The 8,588-nt window shown below is 51.2% G+C and overlaps 2 protein-coding genes across 6 annotated transcripts in view; one reads left to right on the plus strand and one right to left on the minus strand.

The window, feature by feature from the left end:
- Nucleotides 1–1,422, plus strand: part of SLC7A7 (solute carrier family 7 member 7) — a 53,285-nt gene extending 51,863 nt beyond the window's left edge. For all 5 annotated transcript variants that reach the window (XM_062205460.1, XM_062205459.1, XM_062205463.1 and 2 more), the window contains exons 9-11: nucleotides 195–344; nucleotides 542–725; nucleotides 941–1,422. In XM_062205460.1, coding sequence (XP_062061444.1) covers nucleotides 195–344; nucleotides 542–725; nucleotides 941–1,047 — 441 coding nt within the window. In that variant the 3' untranslated portion in view covers nucleotides 1,048–1,422. The remainder of the gene's footprint in view (nucleotides 1–194; nucleotides 345–541; nucleotides 726–940) is intronic.
- A 126-nt stretch (nucleotides 1,423–1,548) lies between these two features.
- OXA1L (OXA1L mitochondrial inner membrane protein) lies at nucleotides 1,549–8,113 on the minus strand. Its single transcript, XM_062205465.1, has 10 exons — nucleotides 8,032–8,113; nucleotides 7,453–7,614; nucleotides 6,629–6,839; nucleotides 4,795–4,938; nucleotides 4,468–4,553; nucleotides 4,139–4,303; nucleotides 3,857–3,961; nucleotides 3,613–3,775; nucleotides 3,450–3,530; nucleotides 1,549–3,372 (listed from the first exon to the last, which is right to left on the minus strand). Exons 1-10 carry the CDS (start codon nucleotides 8,092–8,094, stop codon nucleotides 3,227–3,229), a joined length of 1,326 nt encoding a protein of 441 aa, XP_062061449.1. The 5' UTR covers nucleotides 8,095–8,113; the 3' UTR covers nucleotides 1,549–3,226.
- Nucleotides 8,114–8,588: the final 475 nt, after the last annotated feature.

An 8,588-nucleotide genomic window follows, 5' to 3' on the forward strand; every position in this document is an offset into this window, starting at 1 on the left:
ACAAAGGTTTGAAGAACCAGTTGAAAGGCTAATGACTGACAGGGAATGAGATCCTGAAACAGGTGCTAACTCAGGTGGGAACAGTAGAGACTCAGGACTTGACAGGGAATGGATCTGTAGGGGTGGAGGGGAGGAAGAAATGATATGCCTTGAGATGAAAAGGCCCCGAGAGCTGACTTGGATCGCACCTGCAGGGCATCATGGCACTGATCTACTTGTGTGTGGAGGACATCTTCCAGCTCATTAACTACTACAGCTTTAGCTACTGGTTCTTTGTGGGGCTCTCTATCTTGGGTCAGCTCTACCTGCGTTGGAAGGAGCCCGATCGACCTCGTCCTCTCAAGGTAACTCGCCTCTGTCCTTACCTCTGGTCCCTCAGAACAGCTAGCGCTGCAGCTACTGGGTGTTCTCACAAGTTTACTCAGAAACCTCTGCCTAGGGCTTGACGGTGGTAGTGTGCTGGGATCGTTACGGGAGGTGGGGTTATTGTGGCTGTCAAGAGTCCTGAGCTAACACCCAGTTGTTTTGTCTGTGCCCATAGCTCAGCCTTTTCTTCCCCATTGTCTTCTGCCTCTGCACCATCTTCCTGGTGGCTGTTCCGCTTTACAGTGACACAATCAATTCCCTCATTGGCATCGCCATCGCCCTCTCGGGCCTGCCCTTTTACTTCCTCATCATCCGAGTGCCCGAGCAAAAACGACCTCTTTGCCTCCGAAGGATTGTGGGTAAGCCTTGGATCCATGAGTTACCTCAGCTAGTCTATGGCTTTTTTTTTTTTTTTTTTTGCTTTTCTGGAGATTTGAGCTCTCGTGTCACCTTTGCTATAGCCTGTTACTTAACCTTATTACTAACTGAATCACTCCCCTCAGGCTGTCTCATTCAGTGCCACTTGAACTCAGCTCAGTTTATCAATTTTGTTTTGATTCAAACTTCTTTGTAGCGTCCACCACCCGGTACCTCCAGGTCCTGTGTATATCAGTTGCTGCAGAAATGGATTTGGAAGATGGAGGAGAGATGCCTAAGCAACGGGATCCCAAGTCTAACTAAATACCTGCTGGAATCCTGAGATGGGGCAGATGAGGCCTCTGTTTCCTACCAGCTGGAGTCAAGGAAGCTGAAAAACTCACTTCTTTGGAGGCATCCACCCAGAAGCCTAGTGAAGGCAGCTTCAGCCCCTGAATTTGCTTCTTGAGACATGAAAAGTAATTTATTTGTTCTGCTACCTTTGCTCCAGACTTTTTAGAGAGAGGACAAAGCAGACTGTGGTGGGGCATGTCAGGTGTGGGCTTGGTCTAGTAGCATCTCTGGGTGTGCCTACCCACTCCTCCTTTTCTTGAAAAGGGCCAACATTGCTCCAAACCTCCTGTCTCCTTAGAGACACGAAACTGTCATGTGTGCTGGACAAAAATAAAACGGTTATGTTCCTAAAGTCCGAGTGGCTTCATCTTATACAGTCTCGGGGAAGCTCCCATTAGTCTGAAAAGAGAGAAGACTAAACACAATCTTTTGAAAATTATCATTAAGAATTTGAACACATCTCTTTTTTTTTTTAAAGATTTATTTCAAAGTCAGTAAGAGATCTTTCATCCACTGGTTCACTCCTGAGATGGTTGCAATACCAGGGCTGGACCAGGCTGGAGCCAGAAGCCAGGATGGCCTAAGCACTTGGGCCATCTTCCACTGCTTTCCCCATGCCATTAGCTGGGGACTGGTGCTCCTATGGGATGCCAGCATCGTAGGTGGCAGCTTTACCTCCTATGTCACAATGCCGGCCCCAAATCTACTCCTTAAAGGAAAATTTTGGGGTCTAAATAGTATAGTTACTGAGGCAGGTGTGGCACAGCAGGTTAAGCTGCTGCTTAGGGTGCCTGGGAGTAAGTCCAACCTACGCTTCCCTTTCTGCTTTCTTCTACTGCACATTCTGGGAAGTGGCAGATGATGGTTCAGGTGCCTGGGTCTCTGTCATCCACTCACATCCTGACACCTGGCTTAGCACAGTTGTTGCAGGCATTTAGGGAGTGAACAAGTAGATGGAAGATCTCTCTCTCCATCCTTATCACTCTTCCTTCCAAATAAATAAATCTTTAAGAAAATGTGGTTACTACATTTAAATATAATTTGTTGGGGTCAGTGCTGTGGCTCACTTGGTTAATCCTCTGCCTGTGGCACTGGCATCCCATGTGGGCGCTGGATTCTGTCCCGGTTGCTCCTCTTCCAGTCCAGCTCTCTGCTGTGGCCTGGGAGGGCAGTGGAGGATGGCCCAGGTCCTTGGGCCCTCCATCCGCATGGGAGACCAGGAGGAAGCGCCTGGCTCCTGGCTTTGGATCAGCGCAGCACTGGCGTGACGGCCATTTGGGGAGTGAACCAACGGAAGGAAGACCTTTCTCTCTGCCTCTCTCTCACTGTCTATAACTGTCAAAAAAAAAACAACAACAATAAAAACAAAACACCAAAAAGTAGTATTGACACTCATTGGTAATAATGCAATAAAATTTAAAAATAAGATTTATGTATGTACTTGAAAGAGTTAGAGGCAGAGAATCTTCCATCTGCTGGTTCACGTCCCAAATGGCTGCAGCAGCAGGATCTGGGCTGATCTGAAGCTGGGAGCTCCTTCTGGGTCTCGCACATGAGTGTAAGAGCCCAAGCACTGGGGCCATCTTCCACTGCTTTCCCAGGCCATAGCAGAGAGCTTGATCAGAAGTGGAGCAGCTGGGTCTCGAACCAGTGCCCATATAGGATGCTGGCCATGCAGGTGGCAGCTTTACCCAATACGCCACAGCGCCATCCCTTTTTAATATAATCTTATACTTCCATGACTGTGATGCAAATGTGGGTACAGAGACACATCTATGGAGTAGAGGTTTATGCTCAATGCTTAATTTAAAGACTAAGACATTTCCCCAAAGGGCACAGGTCAGCGAGAGCAGTCATGACCAAATGTATCCTTTTTTTCTGTGGCACACAGAAAAGTGTCAGGAAGCAGCACGTAGTACAGAGGTTTACTAACCCTGTGGATGGGAAGATCATTTGGCTCCCCAGTGCACTCTCTTACATGCAGGCATTAAAGTCTGTAGTGGGAGCCACTCTAAAAATGGACGTAAAAGTGAACATCTCCATGTCCCACGGTTCCTAGGTCTGGGACAAGGACATGGCATTAAGCCTCGTTTTGAGGATGAGTCTTTGAAGAGACACAGTTCCTGCCAGAATGAGGAGGCAGCACAGTTCAGCCAATCGTGTCACTCCAGGGTTTTGACTTTGGTTTGTTGCTGTTGCTGCTGCTGCTGCTGCTGCTGCTGCTGGGGGTGTTGGAAGGGTGGTTCTTTGCAGGCTGTAGCAGAGGGTTGTGGGTAAAGGTTTGCCTTAGAGGACCTGGGGGAAAGAAAAGAAATTTCAGTAACAGGAAAACAAGAACCAAGAGAAGGACTTGGCCTGAGAGGATTACTTACCCCTGGCCGCCAGCTCCAAGTGGTTCTGCATGCGTCGTTCGCGCTCTCGAAGCTGATGCGCCATCTCGGCATTCTTCCAGCCTGGAGAAAGACAAGAGGCAGTCTTGTCCCTGCTTTGAGACCACTGTCTCCTGCTTCTGTTCTGTACAGGGCAGGCCCTCACCTTTCTTGAAGCTCTTTATGAAGCCCTCTCGTGCAGGTAATTTGTCAGGGTCATGCACAACACGCTGGGGGATTTTAAGTACAGTGCGTACGGCAGGAATCCGGAGGCAGGCCACCTGGCCCAGGGAAAACAGGTTGGAGGAGAGCCAGTACACAAACACTGCCTGGGAGAGAATAAAGAGAAGGTCTCAGACGTTGTATCCCCGGTCAGCTTGCCAGGAGGCAGCCCCTAAGCCATTACTTACGGAGGGAAAGTGGATGGTTATGGGCAAAACTGCCAGGGGCATCACTCGGAGAACATTTCGCATCCACTGAAGGTCAGAACTTTGCATGCCTGTCTCAGCACCTAGCTGTCAAGGGGAAGAAACCAGGCCAGCTGGGGCAGCAGAAGAAAAGAGTGACATGTGCCATTTTAGTGAAACTGCCTCTCACCCACCAGGGAGTGAAGGATCACCATGGTCCACAACTGCTTTCTTCCCTACACCTGGTCACTCTATGGGCCTGGCGCCTGGCCAGCCAGGGCTTACCTCCAGCACACCCCACATCGTAGCAGTGACCACCATCGGCAGGATGTAGGTGGGATCACACACGGTGAGATCCTGGAACCACCAAAGGCCGCCTGTCTGCAGGCTGGGCACAGGAAGGTTGGCCATCTCTCTCAAGGCAATGAAGAAGGAGATGAAGATCGGAGCCTGTTTCACAGGATACACAGCGGGGGCATACGTTAGCAGAGACATTTCTGTTACTCCATGACTGAAAGCCACTGTGTCACCACCGCCTGCCTTTTTAGGGGCCTGGGGCATGGGAAACACAGAGAAGGCAATTGGGTGAAGTAGAGGGAAAGGTTTTGGCTTACCTGAGTCAGAGGTAGAATGAGAGGTCTGAGGAGTTTAATATCATGCTTTTTCTGGTAAAGTGTCATCTCTGACGAGGCCTTGTACACTGAGGTAAGAGAACATCAATGGTTGGGCTAATAGTTATGGTGTGTGTGTGTGTGTGTGTGTGAACGTCCTCATCACCAGGCCCATGAAAGTCTGAACCGACCCTGGCCACCCCTGGAAGCATGGGGCCCAAGAAGCAGATCAGTCTTTAGAACTGGCCCAACAGTAGCAACTCCTGACTTCCCCCAGCCCACTGTCAGAAGTGCGAATGCGATCCTCCCCCACAGCACCCTGCAACTTACACTCGGCGTGGTCTCCTGTCAACCTGGCCTCTCGGATTCGAGCGGAAAACTTCTGGATCTCAGGCACGTGGTTGTGGATCTTGGCTGCCTCCCGCTGGCCTTTCACGATGAGAGGAAAAATCAGGCAGCGGGCAAGCACCGTACCTGGAAAACACAAACTAGGACTGGAGTGACAGTGAAGCAGTTCTGTGGCTGAAGGCTTTTTAGGTCCCCTGCCCCCCCGAAAGGGTCTGACTTCAGCCTTTCCCGTGCTCTGTGCCATGATGCCCAGAGGTAAGGGCAGGGGCACTGCTCAGTCCTCTGCTCAGACACACACGAGACTCAGTCACCTCCTCTAAGCTGTTCCTGTTCCTGAACACAAAGCTGACCGAAGCTCAGTGCCTTCTAAAGCTTTCTATTATCAATGGAATTTTCTTTTTTTTACCCATAGGCAGGGCCCAAATACACAAAACAAATAAATCAGGTTGGCCTGAACGAAGGGAGATGCTCTGGCCTTCCCCTTGCTCAGAGCGCACTTTATGGAGCTCTTGGGCTGCCAGGAATAAACTGGGAAGCTGTCATGGAAACTGTGCATAGGAAGTGACCTGGTGACTGTTTTAGTTTCTTGCTATTTATTTTCTTACACTTCACGTTTCCCAATCATTCTGACAAGTATTTAGTTCATAGTCTCTGTAGACATACAAGTAGGCCTAGGCTGAGAAGAGACAGGTTTAGGTTCTATCAACATTGTGGTGACGTGGAGCGGAGGGTGAGCCAAGACGGGAACTCAGGACAGCAGCAGTGAAGGGGTGTGCAGAGTACCGGTAATGGCAACGGGAGGGTAAGATCAGGACTAGAGGAAGGAAATCAGGAAACACTGTTACCGAAGCCAAGGGGTAGGCTTCAACTTCTAAAATGCCTAATGCAGAAAGGCCAAACGTGCCAGGAAAACCTGACTTAGCAATGTCATCACTGGCAGTTATATAACTAAATATAATGTCCTATGACAACCAGAACTCAGGTGATATTACCAAAAGCCAGACTGCTGAGGGTCAAAGAGTAAATGGAAAGAAGCAGCACCACCAGAGGCAGAATCCTGTTTTTAAATAACAGCTATGAAAGGAAGAAGGACCACATGGGTATGCTTGAACATGTTTACGCTCAAAGTACGGCAGTAAGGAGTTAGATGCTGAAGACACAGGACAGAAGAGATAAGGACGTAGCAAGGTGTGGAAGAAACGATTCAAAGCACAGTTCTAGCCTTTGTAAGAACAATCTGAGTGCTTTCCCAACTCTGGGTTTCAGGTGCCTGATCTAACCTTCTACTCTCCCCAACAAGGGTAGTGTCATCACTGTGAAAAAGGCCCCTCTATACCAACCGCACTCTCCCATTCAATCATCTCTACTTCTTGAGTGCCAGATGATCCAGTGGTTCTATAATGTTCTTCAGGAAACAGAGTGCCGCTAGGTATCACGAGCCTCTGGCCCTCATTTGAATCATCTGCTTTTCTGACTCCTGAACTTCTCCAACTATTTCCGCTGCCCACTGACAGAATCTGAGACACACAGATCCCTTCTCCCAGTTCATTCCCCAAATGTCCCCAGCAGGTCTGGGTAGGGCCAGGGGCTGCACTGGGAGCCAGGAACTCAATCTGGATTTACCATGAGTAGCAAGAATTCAATCACTTGAGCCATCATTGCTGCCTCCAGAGGCTGCACCAGCACGAAGCCGGAGTCAGGCGGCTGTGTATGAAACCCAGCCTCTATGATACGGGACACAGATATCCTAACTGCTAGACCGGATGCTCACCCCTTGAAATACCACCTTTAAGGTTCTATTCCCAAGTTCCCTTACATGCAGCAATGGCCCCCCACCATGGTAGCTCCAGGTCAACATGCATAAATTCCAGTAAATTCTGAATCAGTCCCACTGGGGTGTACGACCCCAGGCCCAGCTCAGTGAAGCTCTGTTCTGCAGCAGCCTGGATTACATCCGCAGTCTCGGAAGGCACCTCAGGTACCACTGAGGCTGAAGGAGTTGCAGGGACAACAGGAGCAGGTGGAACCTGTGCAAAAGGAAGTCAGGTGTGATACTCAGCGGGGGGGGAAGACGTAGAAATGTCCTACAACAACCAGTGCTCTTTACTTTTGTTTTTCTGGGGCAGCCTGCAATACCCACAGCTTTCATGTGTAAAAAGGACAACTTATTTTTGCCTCTAGGCAGGAAGAGAAGTTACTTCTCATAGCAGCTTCCCAAAATTTAGCCTTTTGAATATGATGATTATGGTTTTAGTAAAACTAGTACACTTAGACTTTTCTTTAAAACAACTCCATTTTTAAGACCTAAACACCTAGCTGATCTCCTCTTCTGAGACAGCACCCCAAAATCATGCACTTGGTACCCACGGTGTAATTTTTCTACCACACACACTCTGAATCAAATCTTCCCTCATCAGTGGTTTGTCCACCTCTGTGTCAGACAATGCCTTTCACATAAATTCCTCCTGTACTTTCCAATCATCCCCCCAGTGAACTGAAAACTTACTCCCGAGCACAGACGCTAACATGTTGGGGCACTGTGGGAAGTGTGGACAACTCGTTCCTGCCCCTCCTCCCAAACAAAAAAAAACCAAGCAAGAAGCACCGCTCCCGGCCTCCAGGAATTAAAAGGCCTCTTACCTGGGCTCCTGCAAACGAGACGGCAGAGACACTGAGCGAGCGGGGGCCGGCGGCCGCGATGAGCACGTAGCGCGGGCGCCCCAAGCCCCGGCCGGCTGGGAACAGGAGCCCGGGGGTCAGCGGTTTCCGGGGCCATTGCGAGGGCCCTGCGACGCTGTGGAACTGAGCGGGGAGAAGGATGGTGGAGCCCCTTTACCGCGAGCGAAGCCCCAGAGCTCAGCGTCCCGGGAAGCGGGGCGCCCGGCTCCCACAGGTGAGGCCACTGCTGCACTCCACGCGCAGACCATCGGCCCGAGGGCGTGCAACGGGGGCCAGCCCAGGGCTCTCCGGCACCGCGGTTACCCCGAAGCCGCGCCGCGCTCAGAGGACGAGGCTGAAGGATTCTGAGGGGCAGGAGCGCAGCCAGTCCCCCGGGACGAACAACGCCACGGCGCCGGGACGTAACCCTCCCGCGTCCTCACGCGCTCCGAGGTCATGACACACAGGTCCTAGTGAGCGGGTCAGCGTCTGCTAGTGCCCCCAGCTCCAGTCACAGGGACAAGGCAGTACGCGGGCGCTCGGCCCCGGGGCCACGCTTACCTGGCGCTGGGGTCGCAGCAGGCGCAGAAGCTCCCGGCGGCCGCACATTAACCCCATCGCCATTTTGCCCGGAAGAGGCTTGGCGTCCGCGCCTGCGCACTCAGGACCGTAGCCCGGCGGGAGGCGTTCCCTCTGGGAAAGGCAGGAAGCCGGCGCGTGGCCCGAGGTCACGTGGTAAAGGAGCCCGGAGCTTGCCGGCTGAACTTGAGGCGGGTAAGAAGAATCCAAGGGCGACGCTAACGGACTCGTGCTTTTCCGAATTTGAAAGGAAATGTGTCTACAGCCCTGAACGCACCTCAGCTCGTCTGATAATGTTCGCGGCGCTTGTTAGCGACGGCGTGAACCCGGGGTCTATGCCTCTGTCCTCCAGAGTCGCGATTGTGCGTTGTGATTTGTTGGGTTGAAAATAGCCTCCAGTCTTGGCGGCCGTGTTTGATGTGGGTTGTTCCCATTCCATGGTATTTGATTTTTGTTTTTAATTTAACAGGCAGAGTTAGTGAGAGAGACAGAGAGAAAGGTCTTCCTTCCGTTGGTTCACTCCCCACATGGCCGCCAGG

Source organism: Lepus europaeus, chromosome 11 (assembly GCF_033115175.1).
Source record: "Lepus europaeus isolate LE1 chromosome 11, mLepTim1.pri, whole genome shotgun sequence".
NCBI classification, from domain to species: Eukaryota; Metazoa; Chordata; class Mammalia; order Lagomorpha; family Leporidae; genus Lepus; species Lepus europaeus.